Genomic DNA, 25258 nt, shown 5'->3' on the forward strand with positions numbered 1-25258 from the left:
CCACGATCACTGCAGTCGCCATGGGTCTACGTGTCCAAAATGTTAACGCCAACTGTCAATCACATTACTTCCTCATTGTCTTGATCAAAATGAAAATGAAACCATAATTTGCTTTTCTCCATTACGAATACAATCCTAGATGGTGTTGGTAAACCAGACTAGGTTTCTTTTGGTAAAGCTGGTTAAAGTAGTCAATTTGACACTGCAGATCAACGTCAGCATGTCCAAAAATGTACAATTACAAGAGCAAATGTGAATAACAATTGAATTTGGTAGCTAAATAAAACAAAAACGACCAAAGTTTACCTCAGAGGAAATGTTATCATTAAATTATTCATGCAATTTTAAGGTTTTTATATCATGTGGTGACACATACATGAAATATTCTTCACATTATGTCACCAAAATGAAAATATTAGCAACAAAATTACATTTAACATTAGCATTTTACCAAAACACTGTTTGATTTAAGGTGCTGTGAATGCTATTGGTCAAAAATGATCAAATAAAAAATAAACAGCCGAATATTAAAAAAACATACAATATTCATAATTCACCTGGCAAAAAAACAAAAAAAAAACAAACAAAAAAAACATTTTGGTTCCTGTTTAGGCAAATTACTAACAGAGCTGAAAGGATTGTCGTTTGCTAAAACAACCTTTTCATTTAAATACATAGCATTTCTTGTTTTGTACCCTCCACTTCCACATCTTTTCATTCCCTGAAAACCATTAATTCAAGAGATTCAGAGCTAAACTTGGAGAGCAGCCTCATTTAACCTGAGTCAGAGGGATCTAGCCTGAAGCTAACCTGAAAGAAAACACTGCCCAGAACAAAAGATTCTCTCTTATTTGCTTTGGCATTCAAGTGGCTTTCTGTTCTCTAGGGAGAAAACAAACTGGCTGCTCTTTTTTTATTGCTACTGAGACTGGAACAAAATATCAAGTTTCCCAAAAGAGGATGAACAGTGTTAGCTAATCTATAAGGGAAGAGCTAATCTTTAATGTGGCAAAAAATCTCAACTGGTGGGTCATGAACCAAAAATAGGTTGCAGGTCTGATAGGGTTGAGAATAGCAGGAAAAAAAACAATGCTAAACATGAATTTAAATGTGTTTCTTGCTGTGTATCAAAGTTATGTCAACTGTGTGAATGAAAATAGAGAGCAGTAAGATTTTGCATTGCAATTTGATCAGTCCAAGAGACCGGAACCACACTGCGTTCAAGCTTCCGGATCCATTCAGGAATGTTGACAGTGTATTGAAACACAGTGGGAACTTGTCCAAATTGGTGCGCTCCAGCAGAGCCTGCTCTCTTATCTCCAGTCGCAGGAAGAATAGAGACGCTGGAGGCATTACAAGTCACCGTTGGCATACCTTGGCACCTGGCCCGGATTAGGAATGGGCAGTTGTCACCAGCCCTCCACCTGAAAGCCTTCATCCCAAAGCCAAGTGGGAGTTGCAATCCTTTGAAGAAAGCAGCCTAATGGTGTTCAAAGCAGATGATATTGCTCACGGCAGACTTTGCTTTTATACCCTGCGCTCATTAAACCAGTTCTAAATATTTGCAAAAAGAGACCTGTGGAAGAGTAGCCGAGCAGAGTTCTTGTTCATTTGTTACTTCTTTGAGAGGCTGAACTGGTGGATCATGAACCAAAAATGGGTTGCAGGTCTGATAGGGCCAAAAAAAAAGCCAATTAAAATAAATAACAATAAATAAATACAATACAATACAATACAATACATAGACTTTTCTTTGAGAGGCTAGCTAGCTGTCTCGGACATTTATAGTTTATCTGGAGCTTCTTTAGAGCGTCACGTTGACGGTTGGCACGTTTTCGTGATTAATGCATGGCAAGTGAATGAGCAGCAGTTAAAAATAAAAAGGGCAAGTGCTTCCAACTGAGTGATTGGGTCATTTATTCCCATCACAATGTGATATATTAGTGCTGTGTTTTCGACACCCCTGATGATGAAGCATTTGGTGGGATGATTTTCAGGTGACGTCATTTTAGTGGAGCGTTTTTGCTCTTTGCGAGAATGGAGGCCATAAACAAGCGGAAGTAGACACAAGAAGCAATACTGAAGATTACTGTTTTGGATGATGTAGTCAAGATCATCCGAGAGCAAGGAGTGATAAGTGCACTTTCACAGATGTGAAAGTGATGGAGTGAGAGCAGAGGAGCGAATGCTGGATCAAGGGGCAACAAACATGTTGCCATTTCAGTTCGTGTACAGACACCATCCGTATAGGTGAGAAAAAACCCTGCCAGGGAGATGCATGCTTATAGCCTCAATGGTACGGGCTGTTGGCACACTTGATTTAAAGGGGATGACGCTTGTTAAAGCTGATGCGAGCCGAAAGCACTCGGGTTTCATGCACTCACACTCACAGCCACAAGGTTTATCGAGAGCAATTACAGGCCGTCCGCGGGGAGCCCATTACGACGCTTAGCTTTACGGCTCTGCAACTGGTATAGGATCCATCCAGGATCTGATTTACCTGTAGGATTTCCTAAACTCAGAAAAATGTACATAAAATTTAAAGCACATACAATGAGTCAAGCCATTAAAAAAAACTGAACTCACTCCATCCATCCATTCATCAATTTATCTATATATCTATCTATCTGTCTGCCTGTCTGTCTGTCTATCTATCTATCCATCCATTTTCAAACTTTTTTCAAACATTCAGAATTGGTTGTCTTGCTTGTCTCATTCCGAACTACAGATATACAAAGAATCTCTTTGAATTTCAGCTCATTTTAAGTCTACTTTTAAGGCACTGCCAATCCAAAGCTGAATGGCACACAACCCTTACTAAAACTAAGTATTATTAACGTAAAATACCATTTGGGACATCATGAGCAGTTTTTATATGGCCTTAAAGTTTGAAAAAACAATTTTAGATGTTTATGACCCACAAGAAACCTAAAATGCCAGCATTACTGTGTGCGATCTAGCACTAAACGACCAGTATCTTGTATCGACATTGTCTGGAATATCAAGCTGGTCTTTGCCCGCAGAGAGGCGTTCAGACTGCAAAATCTATTCGCCAAACTACGTTTTGGGAATTCTGTGCACTTTTAGTGCCAAACTTCAACAATTGCTTTGAAGAAACAGGACTAGGAAAGTTGCCAAGTACTAGAAAGTCTTCCTAAAATGTTTTCCTCTTTTTACAGCTGCCTCAGTAACACTAAAACTCTGCAGCATTCATCATATTCCCCCCAACAGTAGGGAGACATTTTTCACTGGCTCACAGCCCTGATTGGCAACCTTAAAAAAAAGAAAGAAAGAAAGAAAGAAAGAAAGAAAAAATAATCCTCATGCTTTGGCTCTCTGATGCAAGAAGACTGAAGCTTGATACCACAGGCTATTAGGTAGCGTATCGATGTGGACCTATGCCGAAAAACTCTCCAGAACAACTCAACCATGTTGATTATTTATCTAAATTAGTGGTTTTCAATCCTGGCCCTAGGGGACCCACTGCTCTGCACATTTTGTATCTCCCTTATTTAACACACCTGATTCAGGTCATCAGCTCATTAGGTGAGAGCTTTATGATCTGAACTGAACTGGGTGTGTCAGATAGGAGAGACATTATAAATGTGCACATTGGGTTTAGGTCCCCAAGACTAGGATTGAAAACCACTTATCTAAATAATCCTAGTCTAGTGACTAATACAAGTGACATTAGACATTTTGGAATGACTCAAAATCCGCCCTACAAACTCAAACAACCAACTAACATGCGACAACTGCTAATTATTTTGAATATGTCCTTAAACCTCATTAAAATGCTCTAGCTACTACACCTTCAACTTCCAACTCAATTGCCATATATGTAATATGCAAATGAACTCAGACAGCAAGTGTCTTCTGATTGGCTAAACAAAGAATCCGACCACAGCCTGATGTCAAATACAAAAATATAATATTATTAAATATACTATACTTAATATCATATGGGGGTTTATATATATATATATATATACAGTATATATATATATATATATATATATATATATATATATATATATATATATATATATATATATATATATATATATATATATATATAATATATATAATATTTATAAGAGCAGGGGGATTCTGACTGGCATTCATATAAAAAAAAATGCTTGCAAAAAATTAAAAGGGAAAAAAAGACAAGCTGGAAATTACTCTACTCAACTCTTTAGCACTCTTCACCACGCGCTCCTGCTGATGTGATGTTATAATTAAGAAATCTTCATTAGTGCAAACACTATCTAAAGACCCAGAAGGCCATGATTAATCTGTCTGTGCTCAATATTAGTTGATGCAGGACCTCAGTGGTACAGCTCACTGTCTGTCTTGATTATTTTCAGATCTGACTCCCCCAGCTCACACTAGACGGCATGTCACATCCCCGCCACTCTTTTCAGCTGTCGATCAGTCTGCTAGTCTTGACAAAACTTCCTTCAAGATAAAAGAAAATGCCGTCACGTTAGATTAGTGCATTGTTTAACCTTGTTACAAGCACGCAAATTTCAATACCTAGACATTTTCTCCCGTATAGGCAAATTTGGGGACAGAAAATAATCAGAGCTTGGGGAAAAATGTCACACAAATGCGCCAGATATATGGGGTAAAATATACATTCAGCTACCTCATTATAAGTGCATTTGCAATCTAAGTGCTAATATTCTGTATCAATTCATTATTTTGGATTAAACTAGTTTTCTTACAAAATGCGTGTTTTTCTTCCCTCAGTATGAGTCAACACCGCCAGATACAAAAATAACCTGCCAAATATGTAAAATAAATATTGACAAATTCAGCATTCTAGCATGAAAGAATGGATTGAGACAACATGATGCATTTTCAGATGCATCTACTGAACGCACCACCATAAGACAAAATCTTACAAAAAGTCATTTAATGCTGTGGAGTACAGGATAATTTTGCAGAATAGCTTGCTATTCCTGGTCCGAGTCCAGATTTGAACCCTATAGTGAATATTTGGTCTCATATTAAACTCAAACTAACTGGGAGACATTTTTCAACTATGCATGAACTGTTTGAAGCCATTAACATTGAGTAAAAGAACACTGACTTTTCTTCCTGTAAAAAGCTGTCTGGAACACGGCTTAAACAGTTAAAGATAACAAAGAGGAAGGCTATTGCCTGCTAAATTACTTTATTCATAGTATTTGTGCAATTCTTGCTAATTTCCTGACCAGTGATGTGTGACTAAAATTGTTAAGACAATTAAAAGACCACTAAATATTTAGCAATTTTTGGCTTGGCCCCTTTTTTGTGTAGACACAGAAAAAAAATATTCAAAATGACCTAAAATAAAATAGCACTGTAAGGATAAAGACTAACTAAGGATGCAGATTAAATTTTCCAAAAGAAAATCTTTTATTCATAAATATATGAAATAAATAAATTCCAACCATGGGGAGAGCTGTGTTGTGAAATACGGGGTTTAGACAATGAAACTGAAACACCCGGTTTTAGACCACAATATTTTATTGGTGTAGGCAGGGCCTCATTTTGTGGTCAATACAGCAACCATTTCGGCTTTGGAAATAGCCAGTAGTCAGATGGATTTTGATCCATTCCTTTTCCAGTGATTGCTGTGATGCTGGTGGAGGAAAGCGTTTTCTGACTTGCTCCTCCAAAACACTCTAAAGTGGCTCAATAATATTTAGATCTGTTGACTGTACAGGCCAAGGGACTTCACTTTCATGTTCATCAAAGCATTCTGTCACAAGTCCTGCTGTGTGTATTGGTGCATTATCATGCTGATAGCACCCCCTTTAGGAATCATTAGGTGCACATGGTCCTCCAGAATGGTTCAGAGATGGTTTGGTAGGTATTGGCAGTGATGCGTCAATCAAGCACAGTAGGGACTGTCATGAAATTGCAGGCCAAACCATTAACGATTCACTGGGTGCTTCACTCTGGGCAGCAACAGTTCTGGTGTTAAGCCTCTTTGGGATGTGGAAAAGACAGTGAATGTGGACTCATCAGAGAACAATACATGTTTTACATTGTCCACAGCCCAAGATTTGCACTGCTGGCACAATGAAACCAACATTTGGCATTGGCACGAATGACCAAAGGTTGGGCTATAACAGCCCGCCCATGAATATTGATTTGTGGAGCTCCAGACAAACAGTTTTGGTTGAAACAGGAGAGTCGAGGTGCACATCTAATTCTGCAGTGAGTTGGGAAGCTGTGGTTGTGTTTTTTGGATATAATCTGGGTTAGCACCTGGACATCTCTTTCAGACAGCTGTCCTCTTGCGTCGACAGTTACGCTTGTTGAATGTGGTTCGTCCTATGTGGTGGTATGCTGACATAATCCAGAGTAATCTGGATATCATAGCTCTCAATACACCACAAAGACTTGCTGTCCTGGTCACAAATAAGCCAGTGAGACGCGCACCAACAGTTTGTCCTCTTTTGAACTCTGATATTTCTCCCATTATGTTGTGTGGATTGCAATAATTCATGGACAGCTGTGCCATTGCTCTGACAATTCAACACTCTGCTTTTACACTTTGCTTTTACACATATACAGTATATAAGCTTGAAACCTCCAACACTATACTGGCCAGTGTTTCAGCGTACTTTTACACGACAACGATGGACGGCAATGTTGTCAAAACGTCTCTGTTCACACAGAAAACCTCAAAAAATACTATATTATTCATATCCGGCCAGTAGATGACGATGTCACTTTGTAAAGAAACATTACGCGCCTGTAGACTGAACGTGTAATACGCATGCGCATGACGTCACCATTTTTCAAACTCACGTTTTTGTTGTTTACATGGAGACAATAATAGTATCGTTTTAAAAAACTTGCACTTTTAAACCCATGTTCAAATGTTAGAGTTTCCAGTCCCCCAAAACGCTGTTGTCGTGTAAATGAACGGCCAAAATGCCATTCCATTTTCAGTTGAAAACGATGTTCTGTAAACGGCCCCTGAGTTTCATTGTCCAACCCCTGTAATTAACCCCGAGGTCGGCAATCGCGCCGGCGTGATTTGCTCACTTTTTTTCTTATCAGTTCAAACGAGACTCCAAATACTCTGTTGACTTTGATCTTACAAACCAGTTTCATACATCAATCGATCCTGTTAAGTGTGTATTATTTTTGTGTATATATATATATATATATATATACACACATACATACTGCTCTTGCATTCTTTCTTGTGGCTCAGTGACACACCTGAATGAATGGCTCATTAAGTATGCGGGCCCCACTGTCTCCTCAGGTGTGAACTACTCAATATGCATGATGGTGTTGGATCGTTGACGCCCACTCGCATATTGCCTTTCCAAACAGAAAGTGTCTTACAAAATTTAAATCAATGTATTGTTTTATGTGAATGATTAGGCAGGATGATTTTCAGATCATTTTGAAGAAAAAACTCTAAGCGACAACATCCATTAGTCAAAAGTCTTGTTGACACATATTTAGTATGTGTTTTGTGGCCTTGGAGAAACTTTAGTTTTTAGTTTTTTCAATAACCATGCATAAACATTATTCTCTCAAAAATACAAACATGTACATACATGTTGCTCACATATTATGGTAGCCCTGTTTGTGCTAAATAGAGTGTAATTAAACCTTTGCCATTAATATGTTTATAAGCAACTGAAAAAAACACAAATGTCAGGGCATGTCAGAAAATCTCAAGGACACCAAAAACCCCTTAGACCCCAGAGGGTTAATAGTAAGGCTGTGTGAAAAGGACAACAAAACTGGCTGGGATCTTTATGTCATCACACTAGGCCGAGGACAAACTGATTTTGTGGTGGATCTAAGTTAATAAGCATCAGGCATGACTCCAGATCATAAATCTTCCCCACACATTTGACTTAACAAATACTTCACAGTCAGGCAGATCTGGTGGGAATTGCTTGCACTCACTAAATTATGAGCTGGAAGGGAGAGATATATGCAGAAATTGTGTGCGTGGGGTTTGGAAGTCTTCGCAGGCGGTTCCCTGCATGGAAAGCATTGGTTTCAAATGTGATTCGGCAAGCCACGGGCGGCATTAATGTCCCTTCATTCTCACTCGGGATTGCGCACCTTTATCCAAAGGCACTTTCTGTTCTCTCTGAACAAATATTTACGTTACGGATTGGGATTTAAAAAGAGAAGTGATAGAACTGAACAACTGCATGAAGTGGCATGAAATATGTTTTGAAGTGCATTCTACAGCACTGGGATTAATTAAGCATGTCACATGCTAATCAACTTTTTATGCGCTGCACACAAAGAAAAAAGGAAGTTTGTAGCATGCCATGCATGTTTATGCAGTTCTTTCTGTTCGATTTTCTTGAGTTTAAGAAAGAGCATTGAAAAAAATTGAGCAGAAATTGCCAGGTACATGTACTCCTCAAGATTTGACAAGAGTAGATTTAGAGGGAGTAACTGGCAGGGAAGCGTTCGAGACAAAATTACAGGAGCTAAAAGCTACATTTCTTCAGAGTGAATGATTCATGGAAATTTAATGGCGTTAAAGACAATGGAGTTAAAGACACCCCCCACCCCCACCCCCCACCCCCTAAAAAAATACATTAGGGATCTCTGTGAAATGTTATTAATGTTTTAATGCAATGTTTTAATGCGTTCAAAAATGCTTTTATCTAAATTCGAGCATCCGGAAGAGTTGCAATTAGCATAATATATTAATTGACTCAGTGGGTCTGTTGCTACACAAACTACACTGTGTATCGAACAGCTGGCCTTTGAACCTGCCGGTTTGGTGGTGTTGTAGGTGTATTGACATCGGTAGTAGTCGCCATGGAAACTGGAGGTTTCTGTTGGAAGCAGGTGAGCTTCAAAGGACTGATGTGGTTGTGATGAGAACAGACAGTCTTTGAATCACATTACACCAGAGACTGGGCGAGCAAACAAATTAACCTGACACGGGCTTCAGCTCCTCTTTGATCATTCTTATTGAAGAGGTATGCGTGATTGTACATTAACCACTGTTCTCGCACAAAAACATCCATATTGGTCCTCTCCAGATGTAATTTAAAAATGCTATTCCAGGTAAGGAATTTATGTTTAACAGAAATCATGTCAAGGCGGTGATGCAACCCTGATATGCTGTGTTGTGAGTGTCATATATATTTATGTCATACATATATACATTAAGAGCAAAATAAACAACCCATATAACCCGATATATATATATTAGTATCTGCCCGCTTTCTCCACCACATTTCCCTTTCATTTGAGCCAAACCAAGTAGCTCTACAAACCAAATGAATCAAAAGATTACAAACTTTGATTTGAGGCAAAAAGTATTTTCCATGAAGCACTGCAAAGACATAATTTAAAACTGTCAAAACATAAAACTATTTATATAAATTTGTTGATTATACACATAAAACAATATATTTTAATGTATTGTAAAATATTCAGATATAAATAGAAGAATAACAGTTTTTGTCTTTAAGTTGTCATTTGAAGATTGCTATAATTTCAAATCAGTTTTTCTGGAGAAGATTATAGGGATTTTTACTTCCGGAAGCAAAAACAAGTAATTCCCATGAAGCACTGCAAATGATATAATTGAATTAAAAACTGTCAAAACATAAAACTATTGATTTAAAGATTGAAGAACAGATTTTTTAAGTTTTTATTAGAAGATCATTAAAAGTCAGTTCTTCTAGAGAAATTGAAATTGATTTTTACTTTCAAAACCTGACTGTTGCACTCTGCAATCTTTTGCCACATGCTTCGTCCAATCAAAATCGAAAATTTAATTAAGCACTTGTACAAAATAAAAAATAAAAATGAAATATTACACACTGAAAGTATTCCCAGATGTTAAAGGAATAGTTCAACCAAAATGAACATTCTCTCATCACCAGAATGCAGCCATGAGCCCGTTCCAGTCCTCTGCTCCCATTTCTCCGGCCCACTTTACAAGACATAAAGTGTGTGTATGATGGGAGGGCTTCCCCCCACTCTCTCCGGGGGTCTGCATTTGGAGGGGAGGATTTGGGTGAAGGTGCGTTTCGCTCCACCAGAGCGATCGCAAGTCTGACTGCCTCTCTCGTACTGCTTCCTCTATTTTCACTCCCATGTCCCTCTCTGTCTCACTTACTCTCTCTCATGGCTGGGACAGGATTGATCGCCCATGCTTCATTGCCTTGCAGCTGAACGTTTGGTTGTAATGTTTGGTTGGATGGTACAGCAAACACATTTAGGCGGGAGGTCTGACATTGCTGTGGATTACACACATTTGCTGCGTCTCAGTACAGGTGCACTGCAGCTTGTTTAGGTTGACAGGACTCACCTGGGCTATCCGTACCTATTGCTGTCTGTGTGAAGGCTTATATCTGAAGCTGCATTATTTTTTGTCACTATATTCATGTATCATCTCATATCTCACCATATAAATACTGTATATTACTTGATTTTGATTGGTCACTTGTGACAATCTGCAGATAAATATTTTGTGTAGAAATTATTTATTCTATTTACTCTATTAACCCTTTCACACGTAAGTTTAAAATATTCTGGCTGACCCCCCAGCGTGAGTTTTCCAAGGCGATCGTTATTTAGAATGTGTCACTTTATGTAGGGCTGTGTATTGGCAAGAATCTGGCGATACGATACGTATCACGATACATGGGTCACGATTCAATATATTGCAATATATTTCGATACTGTGCATAAGGCGATATATTGGGATTTTTTTAAAGTAAAATATATTAAAAATATTTTAAAAAAGACATGATATGCATAAAAGTCAAAGAAGTTTACTTTAGGTAAACAATTCAGTACACAGAAAATCAAACTGCCAGTTTGGGATTGTGGTTCACAGGTTCTTAGTGAGCAAATTTTTATATGCTCAAGTAGGCCATAATAAAAGAAAATAGGTACATAGCCCCTGTCACTATACAAAACAACAACGTGAACTGGACGAAAATTAATGAAAGTGGATGAAAGTGAACAAAATGAATGTGTCATATTGAAATCAAGTTTTATGTGATAAAAGATTTTAAAAGAACTGGACGCGCAAATGAGGCGAACCGCGCCGCGCTAAACGCCTCGTGCCGCTGGACCTCTAGACGCGCGTAAACGCGTCTTTGCATTGACTTAACATTGAAATCACTCGCGCCAGATGCTCTATTCGCGCGTTTGGTGTGAACGATGCACGCGATTACATTTAGAAATAGACAAGCTTTGTTTCCAAATGCACCAAGCAAAGATATCCTTTCAGTTGTATAAACTTTTATAAAACCAGCCAATATAATCACAATAAACACATCCAAAATGAAATATTTAACATAGGCTATATATAACAACTGCACAACGTCTAATTTGTAAACAAAATGATTTCCGCACTAAATCCAGCATAAACTCCGGCACAATTTGCATATGTTTAAACTCTCAAGACAGACGTCACATCCCGAACCTCACAGCAATTGGCTGCCGACTGCGTTTTTCGCTTGATATTTGTATAAAGGAACTGCCCAACTTTTTGACGCTCTCGGTCGCTCTCAACGCTTTCTCCGGTCCGCTGTCAATCCTAAAATGTCCAGTGGACACGTACCGTTATAGTGGTGCGTCTCAGCATAGCTATCTAGTGGTAGGGATTTAAACAACATAAACGTGAACCACTGTCTTACGATGAATATTTTTCGACGTGTAAAAAAAATTAAATAATAATCGATATTGCGTTTTTGAAAATCGATACAGTATTGCAAAATAAAATATCGCGATACTCAAGTGTATCGATTTTTTCTTACACCCCTAACTTTATGGTTTCCATGGTGACGCATCATTGCTTCTCACGTGACATACCGCAGCAACAACAGCGCTGAATGAATGATGATCTGCTTTTATGTCAGTTTTCCTTTTTAATTCAAAATATTCACAAATCTGTTAGCTATGGCATGAAATATCTGATATTCCGATTGTCAAATATATGCAAGTGGAAGTGTTTTGTTGTTTAAACACCTTTATAACGATCGCGTTAGTTGAGCTGTATGCGCGATGGGCCATCATGGGCGCCGCCATGTTAGTTTGTGCCGCAGACGCAGTTCAGAGAATCGGATCTGTTGGATTTACAACACGTGAATTCATCCACTTCTCCCGAAATACATAAAAGTAAGTGGCTGGTGAACTGGGAGAAGAATAGAGTAAACTTTAAAGTTACTTACACAATGTGTATCTGATATGAATAAAACGTTATAATGAAAAGGATTATTGTTGCCTCTTCCATAGACATCATTGTGTATTTTACAAACTCTAAATGTATTGTTTTTTTAGTACTTATGTAAATTTATATGTCTGAAACCTAAAATAAACATTATGTGGTTGAAAACACTGAAAAGTTGTGATATATGACAGCTCTGAGCGCGCCTGTCTCTGGCTCAGCGCCAGCCAATGCGCAAAAGCACATTTGAATTTAGCAGTTGATCACGTGATGCACTGACCGTTCTAATCACACCGGTGTGATCGTACGCTCCAGGGACCAGCCTAGACTGATCACACCAGTGTGATCGTATGTGCGAAAGGGTTAATATAATATCAGTGCGGTTATTGTTAACTAAAAATATTAAAAATAGTTTTCATTAATTCAAGAATAAAATATAAAAACTAGATCACAAACTTAAACGTAAAAACAACTAATAAAAACTCAGTGAGTGTTTTAGCGCAATTTTCTCACGTCATGGGATCACAACACTAAGAGATAGTAAATCTTTTCCTGGATTTTTTTTGTGCGTTCCCGAGATTAGACCTTTCTTAACATAATGCCGAAAACCCGAAGTCTCTAGGTGGTCTGGTTGAGGAGTAGATAGAAGTGCAAGATTGGTGCGCACAGACAGAACAGAAATCATGAGTTAACAATCGCAATTTTGTCCGGTGGAAAATTGTGCTAAAAAAACGTCAATGTTGCCTGAAATAAAACGGAAATAAAAAAAAAGTTGAAGTTGAAAATGACTAAAACTGAATTAAAATTAATTAAAGTTAAATAAACATTTTTTAAGAAAAGCTAATAAAAATGAAAAAAGCACATAAAAACAAACTCAGTAAAACAAACTAAAATTAAAATGAAAACAAAAAATGTAAAAAGGCTCATAAAAATAATAAATACTATAATAGTATATAAATGACACTAATATAATATAATATAATTATTGCTGTCAAATCAAAATAAACGTATTTGTTTATATATTATATGTGTATGTATATATATATATATATAAATATAATAATATATGTACATACACACACATATATATTATGTAAACAAACAAGACCTCGGTGGTTTCATATTTGTCTCCTCCTAAGCTTCAAACAAGATCTCAACAACATCATTCATAGGCTCAGATTTTTCTATGCTAGAGAAGCTCTCACATTTGTCTCTTTTAAAGTTAAGAAGAGATCTCAACAACTTTACAAATTGTGCACCAAGTCAAGAACTTCAAATGCACCAAAGTAAAAAACAATCCATACATTCAGAGTTTAAGCCTATATTAAGAGTGAAGTAATGCAGAAATAAGGTTAACGTTAATCTTAATTGCTGACACACAAAATGTTCTATGGTGTCAAATATTTATCATGTCTCATTTGAGTCTATTTTGATATCTCCTAAGAAAGTTTAGGAGAAACATTTGAAATGCTATGTGATACAACAATGAGTGATATTTTAGAATCACAATTAAGTCTCCTGAGCTTAGGAAAAGCAACTCATGAGCAGTAGATTTTTCCTCTGGGTACATATAATTTCTTGTCCATTTAAAAACACTTTTGAATCAATCTAGGAATTGTTTTAAAGGATGCTGTTTATACTAGATCATGTAAGTGTGCATGTGTGTTATTTTATTACCTTTCTCACAAGTGGCTCCACCATAGCTGGGCAGACACAGGCATACAAAAGAGTTGATCTCGTCAATGCAGGTGCCTCCATTCTGACATGGATTGGACTGACAATCATCAATATCTGTGAGAACAAACAGAAACAGATATTATAAAAATTCTGAAACAACTCATTATGTTGAGATTTTTTTTTCCCTTTTCATTAGAGCTGAGTAAGTACCGCAGGTGCTATAAAAAGGTAAACCAGAAAGTTGCAAATCTGTATTTTTCTATTTTCAAACTTACATGTCCTAACATTGCTATATTTCCAATTACTGAGGCAAAATGTCTTGCTGGCGTTTCAGCAATGAACTTGTACAACACGTTGACTGAAATCGCTATAATAATGTGCTAGACCGTTTTTACAAACACTTTGTGAAAAAAGAATTCAAACGAGACCAGCAGGGAATATCAAATCTTTGTGTACGCGGGGGGGAATAATTGGCCGGCTCTGCTGAAAATGTATTTGCTGTGGCTTGCTAATCTTACTTCAAGAACTGAACATACATCTATTATTATGTTGTTTCTCTCATATCATATTTTAATCAAATGTTTGGAAACCAGATTAAGCACATAATATTTACATATATTATGGTTTTCAATCTAGAGACACATATGTGCTATTTCCACTAGTTTACCTCAAATCAGTTTCAAGTATATCATACAAAGCACATTTGCATAAACGTCACTGGCACATTTCCAGATATCTCAGCATGACAGCTGTGATAGTAAACTTGACATTTTGTAATCTCATTTGGCAAGTTAATGCACTATAAAAGTAAACTGTAAATAAGCAGTGCGCAAAATACATATTGATTTGGACTTTTTATTCAAAATCTTCGGGATGCAATCTGTTGAGGTTCTTTTTGTGTAACCTAAATTGATTTTGGTGCCCCTAATGCAGTGAGCCAAATGCCCTGTACGGTATCTTAAAGATTTTTAAAACACTAACACATTACTTTTAAATTTAAAACAAAATCAAAGACAGCAGAACAGGTAGGCCTACTGCTAAATATAGAAAGTTTATCATTCTTGAACTTTGAAACTAAATTTCCAATGCTTCTCGAACTCTCGTCCTTGTATTTACACACACATAAAAACATATATGCTCATATAAAATTAGACCCGGGTCAGTGGGGTGCATGCAGACATGGACACACATACTCTAAATCCAATAGTCCACCTGCCTGCAACCATTTCTTATGCTCATCCTGAGCTTGAGGGCAAAATCAATTAAGACACAGCTGGCAAACGAGAGCCTCTAGCCTACAAACCATCTGAGTGCATCTCTTGGGCTCCAGAGAGGGCAAAGGCAGAGGGCGGCTGGATCATCTCCACTTTGCCTGGAGTATAAAACATCCATAGCTGGATTAATGAGGTTTTAGAGGCAGAAGAAACATGCTGGGATGAAAGCGGAGCTCCGCTGTATCAAAGCGATACAGTGGTAGCGCTATCATAGAGTCAAAGGGTCAGCTGATTTCAAGTATGTCTAGACGTCCAATCCCAGGATTACAGAGCGTGGGTAACAGAGTCACGCTTCTCACATTAATACATCCAAACATTGTACGCTTCTACAGTACAATGCAGGAGCCAACTATAACCTTTTTATGAGCAGATACTTTAAAGTGAATCGAAAATGTACAGTGTGAACAGTGTAGACTGATCAAATTAATGATTCTTTTGGGTGGTTCCTTCTAGAAAACAAACAAACAAAATAAAACCACACACACACACAAAAAAAAAAAAACCCAGTATGACCAGTGTAATTCAATTCCCATGAACAGTTAAATACAAACATACAGCACGACAAGTGATTTCTGATTCCTGAATGAATGATTCTTTTTCAAGCTGTTCTTTTCAGTGAATCAAAAATAAAGAGCAAGAACAGTGTAATTCAATCCCCAAACAAATGACTCTTATGAACCAGTTTGTTTCAATGAATCAAAAACCCACAGTGCGACGAGTGTAGTTTTAGTCATGATGAATGATTCTTATGAGCAGTTCTTTTCAGTGAATCAAACACACTTAAGAATCAATCAGAGCGCTCTCACTTACTAAAGTTATTTATTTTGTCATGTCAGACTGTCACGAACTGTTGCTGTGTTTCAGTTCGAGAATGAAATGTTAACTTTTTTGTTCAGTATTTGTATCTAACTTAATAGACATATTTAATGATGTATTTTAAAAGGCCTGTGAAAAGCATATTTTGCAAATATTTCAATGAGAACATTAAATTTAAATCAAATTGCATTTTTAGTGGTTTAACAGATTTAACTAACTCTTTCCCCGCCATTGGTGGAAATTTCCATCTTTCTGCGTTTTCACTGTTATACAGTAGGGGGTGCTATTAGGCATCTTGTGAAAGAGCACAGAATCTCCTGATCAAAACACAGACAAAGACGACGCAGAAACATGCGATAGCATACGTAATCATATGCATATGTAAAATAACGCGATCACCAACATTAAACAGCATAGAAATCAAAACTGCCTAATGTTACAGAATGTAATATCGACCCAGGACGAGGTATAAGACTGTAAAGCTTTGGAAGTGTTGATGGCCTCGATCTACTCCATCTGTGTTTTGATCATCGTTCTGAACCCGATCCAGAAATAGTATTTGACAATAATGAGATTTTCTCAGCTTTTTGCTCAAAATATTGCTTATTCAATGAAACTTACACACATTCAAGTGTTTATGAAAAAGGAATGCATGAAGCTAGAATAAAACAGGGCGGGGGGGAGGGGGGGGTCTGAATCCCCCGGAATGGATCAAACTGGTAGAAGAAAACCACTCACGTCTGAAATTAACTAAAAATGGTGCTCAGTAAACTGAGTAAACATCAAATGAGCCATTGGGATTTACACACTACCTGCCTTGTGCTTGAATGGCCCCTTTAGACATACATATTGACTGGGTCTCTCTACTTTCCTCTGGAGACTAGGGCTGTCAAAATTGCTCAAAAATTACGTTCGAATATTCCCTCTAAAAAACACACGAATATTCGAACTATTCGAACATCTGGTTGCGCATTTTGTCAATGACGTACATTACGTCAATAACAGGACAAATTAATACAAAGAGACATAACTACTTGTATAGGTAGTTTATTTAAGTTTAAACATATTTGACAACGTATTACATACACAAAAACAAACAAGTAAATCCCCTAATGGCCAAGACCGCAGACCTCACTCACTCACTCTTTCTCTCTCTCGCCCTCACCCGCTGCGTTCACACACCAAACGCGAATAGAGCGTCTGCTGGCGCGAGTGATTTCAATGTTAAGTCAATGTAAAGACGCGTTTACGCGCGTCTGGAGGTCTTGTGGCGCGAATGAGGCGTCACGCTCTCCGAGCATCAAACTTTTGCTTTTGACGCGCAAATTCAAAATGTTTAAGAGTCCAACTAGACGCGAATCCGATATTGAACGCTCCGAGCGAGCTGTGCTGGGGTAAAAATTTAACTTTTCCTTGACATGAAACGGTAAATAATCAAACCAGTGGAAGCCTGCAGTGCATGAAACTGCTGTATCTAACCTACCTTATTCATGCTGCGCAATATCTATTTAGTCAGTACTCTTTAGTAATGTTTCTGTTTACCGTTAACGTTTCTTCCTGTTACCTGTCCCTGACCCCTCAGGCAGCGCGCCCACTCGCAAAGCTGACAGCCGCGCCTCTGCTACCGCGGGCGTTTTTCCACATTCGAATATTAATTTTCACATTCGAATTTCTGTTTTTTAAAACTATTCGAATATATATTCGAATTTAGAATATTCGTTGACAGCCCTACTGGAGACCAATAGTATTTTGGCAACAGCCTTAGTAAAACAAGTGTCCTGAGAGCTCACCGGACAGGAAAAGAGGCCACGTGAGACAAACAGGACCAGTACTTTGTGCCGAAAACATTGTACAGCTGAGGGCAGCCTTAGCCATTCAACCCTGTCCCTTCTGACATTGGCTTTCAAGTGTTTTCCGCAGCTTCCGAGAGCTGGAGGGAAGATGCTTAGTTTGGCATTGGCCAGATTTATGTTTTCAATTTCAACGGCTGCTGGGGCATTTGTAAATGACGTGCCAAATAAAATGTAAACAGTCCTCCCTTCCCTTATAAATGAGACCTCAAATGCAATCAACTATTTCACGGCCAAATGATCCATCCAGCATTTTTTCATGGGATCAGAATCTAATAACGTTCCGAGAAGAGAAAGATCAATACCACAAAGCAAGGACTCTCTCCACAACTTCTCTCGGATGATATTTTATCACGCCGTGCTTCTGGCTTCAAATAATAATGATTGAAAATGCGAACGGATCTGACAGTGGCTGATTTGCTATGCATCAGCCGTCTGGGACTCAGCGCCTCTCTCTGTCCTCGGGTTGTTTGCACCTCGAAGCCTTTGCTCAAAGCCATCAAAGTGCTCTTCTTCCATCTTGTCCGTGAATATAGACACTAAACTGTTGGCTCCGCTGGTTTGTGCAGACTCCGAAAGTACATCATGGAAGGTGACGACTCTTAAAATGCTTCGCCAAAAAGTATTATTTTAACGTATCAGCACTTTTCCCCATGAAATGTTTATATAATCCAAAGTTTTCTGTTTTGACCTTCCGCTTCTTGTCCGAAAACTTTTCCCAAAGTGCTCCAATTCCCCAGAGAAGGAGGAGTTTAGGAGAGCCCTGAAGATGTATGACAAAGACAAGACAACCCTGACATTTCCTCAAAGGATTAGAATCGCTGTAGTCGTCAGCGATGACTTTCAAAACGAGCACACTGAAATTCTGAGCTTTTCGTGACATTATTTTATAACTCTTTAACATTTGAAAGATAAATTACACTCTTTCAGAGAGGCGTGTGTCCTATTTCCGTTGATTGTTTTCATCGTAATTGCTTCGGCGGGGCGAGAATGGCTTTTTCAGCATGGAGAGCTTTATGGAGTGTGCCCTTGGAGTGGGATAATCAGCAAACGGGAGCGGTTGATGAGCAAACAAAAATGAAACAATAATATATAATAGTAAAAGGATGCAGCACTGCCAAGCACTTGTAATCTTTTCCTCAAGTTGCTTTTACTGAGGTTTACAGTAACATGCCTGTGGGAACAAACCCTGCTTTCAGAACACTGATGAAAAGGAGTCGTCAATTTGCGTCTAAGAAGAGTCTCTTGAGACCCTCCTAATAATGCTAACATGATGGGTCCTGGAAATTGCCATGTTTTCAGCCGAGTTTCATTCCATTTCATCATAACTTTGGGTTTGCATCAGGCTCTGGATTGTTTGTTTAAATTTTTACTAGGGTTTTCATGATTTATGATTTTATGATTAATTAATAGTATTTATTTTAATATTTGAAGAAAATAAATATTAAAATTAGTCATAATTAATCAAAAATAAGAAAGTAATACAATAGTTTAATGAATCACAGCATTTGAAATGAATAAATTCGATATTAAAATAAGATGGATGGATGGATGGATGGATGGATGGATGGATGATAGATATATAGTCACCCACTGGGATCAATACTTGCATCAATATAGCTCTGACATTTTTTCATTTAAAGGATTTCAGACCACTGACAGCGACTGGCATGCCAAAAGATTGATACATGTAGTTGCGCAAACCACATGGGTGTTCTTCAATCAATAGAAGCCTTTCGGTTATTGATAAAGTAGTTTTGAGATAAATGTAGACGTACGAGAAAGGTTTACTGCTGTTATTAAAGTTTAATAAGGTTAAAAGGACCATATGAACATGTTGTCTGCTGTAGTCAAATGTGGTCTGAAACATATAGGGGCAAAATCACAAATAGATAGATGGATAGATAGATAGATAGATAGACAGACAGACATAAAGACATAAAGACGGACAGAGAGATGTATAGACAGACGGATAGATAGATAGACAGACAGACAGACAGACAGACAGACGGATAGATAGACATACAGATAGATAGTTAGATGGACACAGACAGACGGACAGATGGATAGATAGACAGACGGATAGATAGATGTATAGACAGACGGATCTATAGATAGATAGATAGATAGACAGACAGACGGATAGATAGACATAAATAGATATATTTATATCAGTAGACAGTAGGGGTGGAACGGTACATGTATTCGCATTGAACCGAAACGGTACGGGTGTCACTGTTCGGTGCATAAATTTACACGGAGAATACACGGTATAAAAATAAATAAAACTCGCGTGCAAATTAATTAATGTAATGCGGAACTACTGTTAGATACGTGGGTTCTTTAGGGACACCTAATCTGTAGCCCCGCCTTAGCTCTGAAGCAGGCTGCGATGTAAAGTTTGCAATGCTGGAATATGTTGTGTGTGTGTGAGAGAGAGAGAGAGAGAGAGAGAGAGAGAGAGAGGGGCGCGGGTCCGATCGAAAAGTCGCAAAGTGTTTACTTATATTTGTGTGCGCGGGTGTGTGTGTGTGAGGCGCGGGCGCGATCGAACAGTGGAAACATAAAAACATACTCCGTCATTTTGTTTATACAGGACATCATTCAAACTGCAAAGTGTTTAAGTTACTGTTAATTAAAATTTTAAGGAAAACAAATATATTAATCTGAAATATAGCAAAATAATTTTCAATTCATTCAGGCACAGTTACCAAACATATCTCAGGGTGTTTTTGTCCTTTTATTAATTTAATTAATAAACTAAATATATAAAACTATTGTCAGTGCACTACAAATAAACTGCTTCTATGCCTTACTTTATTAATAAAACTTATTTAAAAAGTACAAGGCTTAAGCAATGTATTTTCCTTTGGTGGTACAGCCTGAGACATGCACAAGCCTTCTCCATTTTTGTTTTGCTTTTCCCTCCATTGTACCGAACTCGTACCGAACCGTGATGTCTGAACCGAGGTATGAACCGAACCGTGACTTCTGTGTACCGTTCCACCCCTAATAGACAGACGGATATATAGATAGATAGATAGATAGATAGATAGATAGACAGGCAGACGGATAGATAGACATAGATAGACATCTATAGATGGATAGATAGATAGATAGATAGATAGATAGATAGATAGATAGATAGATAGATAGATAGATAGATAGATAGATAGATAGATAGATAGATAGATAGATAGATAGATAGATAGATAGATAGATAGATAGATAGATAGATAGATAAACAGATAGATAGATCAAATTATTCTCAGCCATATGAACTCTTCTAGACAAATGTGCCATGTCCAAGTTCTGAGGAAAATCCTCATGTTTTTATTATGGTGGTTTGGGTCGAGTGTAAAGTGCATGTGTTTCAGCTAGGGGCAGCATCTTAGTGAGCTGAAGTCAGGCCATCGTGTCCAAACCACTGCTGACAGGTCTAGTGCAACAACTCAGGGAGCGTTACAGAAGCTAATGAGCAGAGGTGTCACAACATTTCAAACTGTTGCTCCTCAGATCTGACAGTGCCTCTGTTCTCTCTCTGGCGTGGGGAGGTCAAAATTAAACTCAAAGCTGTCTTCAAACAGAGAACCAGAGAGTGTGTGTGTGTGTTTGGGGTGTGTGTGTGTGGGGGGGGGGGGGGGCAATGTGACGAAAAGAGAAATGCAAGAGGAATAGAGTGAGATGCAGCACTCAAGATCCCCCCGACCCAGTCAGGTAATCTAGACGGCCTGAGGGCTTATGCAGCTGAGGATGGATTTCGTAAACCCCCTCTAACCCTGGCTGTGATGCAATCCACACAGCTTGGGGGATCACGCGGGAATGAGGAGATTTGCCATATTTCTCTAGGTGGGCAATTTTCAATACACGCTTTGAAACCCAACAAAGATCCAATCAATGTGTGAGATCAGATGTTGCTGTCTAACTGGGATATAAATAGCGAGATGTGTTCGAACACCTCTTAAAAAGTCACCTCTTACTTTCCTCAAAATTGTCAAAATCAATCAGATATCAGTAAAAGGATGAACTCTGGATCATAAGAATAGGATAAAGGAAGCCGTGTAGCACAAAATTTCCTGCAGCACTGAATACCTTGCATGACTTTCTCACTTCAGCTCACTAGAGTGCTCTGTATTCACATGACTTTCACATGTTAATCACACATCTCAACTGACTCTAGAATTTGATTTTAGCATGTTGCTAAGCTTAAAGCTAAAAAATAATTAAACTATTTTAATACAATTAATTTGACTATCTGTACTCAATATTTGTGTTTACTATTTTTTATACTTCTTGGTACTGGATAAAAAAAAAAATTTGAGTAGAGTCAATTTTGTTGCAATGCATTTTTGGATTCATTTTCTGAAAAAAAAAAGAAGCATCATGCTGCCTTAAACAATATAATAAAAAAATAAACAAACAAGATATCTTAAAAAGCAACAAAGTTGATGCCCTCCTTTTTGGAACAACCTTCATGCTCAGAATGGATCTACAATGCCTTAAAATGCAGTCTAGCTAGAATGCTCAAGTAAGAGAGATAGACAGACAAACAAACAGACAGACAGACAGACAGACAGACAGACAGACAGACAGACAGACAGATAGATAGATAGATAGATAGACAGATAGATAAACAGACGTATAAACAGACGTATAAACAGTAAACGGATGGATGGATGGATGGATGGATGGATAGATACATAGATAGATAGATAGATAGATAGATAGATAGATAGATAGATAGATAGATAGATAGATAGATAGATAGACCCAAAAAAAGACACTTTGTGGCATTTCTTGTAAATTAGGTCTCAGATTAGTGAGACACCTAAAAATTTTACTAACGTAACAGCTATTTACTTCGCAGTGAAGTATAGCCATCTTTTAGCATTAGCATTAGCATCTCTGTTTTTCCGCACAGACATCTGTGATAAGCATTTGTGATTTAACAGAGCGGCGTAAAAAGCTCAAAGCACTGGCGCACCTTCACACGATAGTGGTCCTGGTAAAGCAGAGATAAGAGGAACCCCCCAGCCCCCGCACCCCACCCCTCAAAATTCATTTCCAGAACTCATTCCCAGGACAACACGTCCATCCAGCTGCCACAGCGATAAGAGGCTCCAAAACCCAGACACTGACTTCATAGGAAATCAATTTGTCCCCAAATGTACAGTAAATGACTAGGCTTTACAAATTCTGTTCCCATCCTACTGCAGAGGACCGTCACATGGACGATGACTGACACTGCTGAGTCAGCATCCAATCAGAGGCCAGCACACATCATTTCATCCCCTCATCCGTAGAGCGTTAAGCCAACCATACACTACAACACTGAAGCTTGTCGCCCTGCACACATTCAGTTTTGATGTTTTATTCTCTCTCTCAATTCTCAGTCTTTTTAACAGTCCTGTCTAATAATTAAAAGACAAACACTATGATTTATATCATATTGGCCCCAATCTCACATTCACTGTGTACTACGTGTACAATTAGTGTAACCTGACTAATTACTTAATGCACTGTTGGCTACATGGTTTACCTTTTCATTTGTTTTTAACAATTTCTCTAGTTGTGAAAAATGAAACTATAATAGGACTACCAAAAAAGTTAAAATAATTTAGTAAAATATTGTATGTATAATATTATGTATGTTTTTACAGATTTATTTTATCATGTTTTTGTATGTTTTAATAGTTATATTTTATTTATATTTAGTTTTTAATATACAGTAATAAAAATTCAAATAGCTTTTCAAATTTAGTAAATATTATGTACTTTTCATTCATACACAACAACAACAAAAACAACAAATGATTACATTTCTGCTCTGTTGGTTGCAGTGTTTGCTTTCTTTATTTTTTATTTGTGAAACATGAACAATGAATAATAATTTTTAGAATTTTAAGTAGATTTTCTTTTACAGATTTTAGATTGTTTTCACATTTTATTTTATATTTATAAATTCATTTTTATTTATATATTATTTATTTCAAATTGCTTTCAAATTATTGTAGTAAATGGTATGCATTTTTAATTTCAAAATAATAATGCAAGTTTTTAAAAAAAGTCCTGCAAGTATTATTTAAATAACTGTAAATAAAATAACCCTGCTGTCCAAGATATTGGTATAAGCCTTAAAAAAAAAAAAAAAACATTGCGTTCCAACACCAGCAAATTTTACAATGCCAAATTGTTTTACATTTGATTTATTGCATGTGACTAGCGCAATATGAGGCTTTTTGCTGCCAACTTGAAAAAGGACAATGAGTTTCGGTAAGAAAGTGTGAGCTTGGCTTTAGCTGCTGTAAACTGTAGCAATGTGGTGGTCCAGGACTTTGTGGACAGCAGCAGGTGTATTCAACTTCTGTGATCGCCTGGTGAGCCAAACTCATAAAAACTCGTTAATCTCCAGATCTGTGTTTTCTTTTGCTCCGCCCCCTGCTGTCGTGTTGGGCTGCCAACTGGGCCGCCCTCTACCTGTCTTTGCCAACATTAGTCTGACGGAGCAGATGGACCTGAGGTTGTCCGCGCGCGCCGGCCCGTTCCGACAGCCCGAGGGTGCTCGGATCCACATCGCCCCTCGCGCCACGGTACTTGTCAGCAAATGAAGAATGTGTCAATGATTTGTTGATCACTTCTCCATGCAGGATAGAATGTGTCAAGGGATGATTTAATGAGCCACTGGTGCCGGGCGGGGCCGATCATCTCGTGTAAAGAGCAGCCGTGCACTGGGGGATTGGCTTGCCCACATAGCCATCCATCAACAGGCGCAATGATGTGAAAGAAGCTGCAGTGGGCTGAGCTTCCTCTCGGGAAATGTCCCAGAAGAAAGTTGCTCTCTAGGGTTGTAGGGCAAAAATATGAATAGGGCAAACTTCATTTATCAAATGCAATTATGGAGTCTGATGTAAATGCAACAGAGGGTTGCTGAAGGGTTTATTTGTATAATTTAATATAACGATATATATAGAATGATCAATTTGTTAAATCTGAAAATATTTTATAACACATAAAAAACATAATTAACATAGCAAATATGTCTATCTATCTATCTATCTATCTATCTATCTATCTATCTATCTATCTATCTATCTATCTATCTATCTATCTATCTATCTATCTATCTATCTATCTATCTATCTATCTATCTATCTATCTATCTATCTATCTATCTATCTATCTATCTATGTGTGTCTGTCTGTCTGTCTGTCTATCATTGTATCGTTCCTATCTGTCATTCTGTCTATCTATTGGGAATAAAATAATTGGGGAAATAAACTTAGTTATTAAAATAATGTATTAATATTTATTATAATAATATGCTATATATATATATATATATATATATATATATATATATATATATATATATATATATATATATATATATATATATATATATATACTTTTAAAAATAACAACCCTAGTACAAACTTCTTGGTTTCAAATGTGTT

At 37.5% G+C, this 25258-nt stretch overlaps 1 protein-coding gene across 1 annotated transcript in view; it reads right to left on the reverse strand.

The window, feature by feature from the left end:
* ncanb (neurocan b) overlaps positions 1-25258 on the reverse strand; it is a gene marked incomplete at both ends in the record, with an annotated part of 82943 nt that overhangs the window by 11693 nt on the left and 45992 nt on the right. The window contains one exon of the mRNA XM_081384599.1: positions 13865-13978. Within this exon, the coding sequence (XP_081240725.1) occupies positions 13865-13978 (114 nt within the window). The remainder of the gene's footprint in view (positions 1-13864; positions 13979-25258) is intronic.

Source organism: Scardinius erythrophthalmus (genome assembly GCF_964197995.2).
Source record: "Scardinius erythrophthalmus genome assembly, chromosome: 14".
Taxonomy (NCBI): Eukaryota; Metazoa; Chordata; class Actinopteri; order Cypriniformes; family Leuciscidae; genus Scardinius; species Scardinius erythrophthalmus.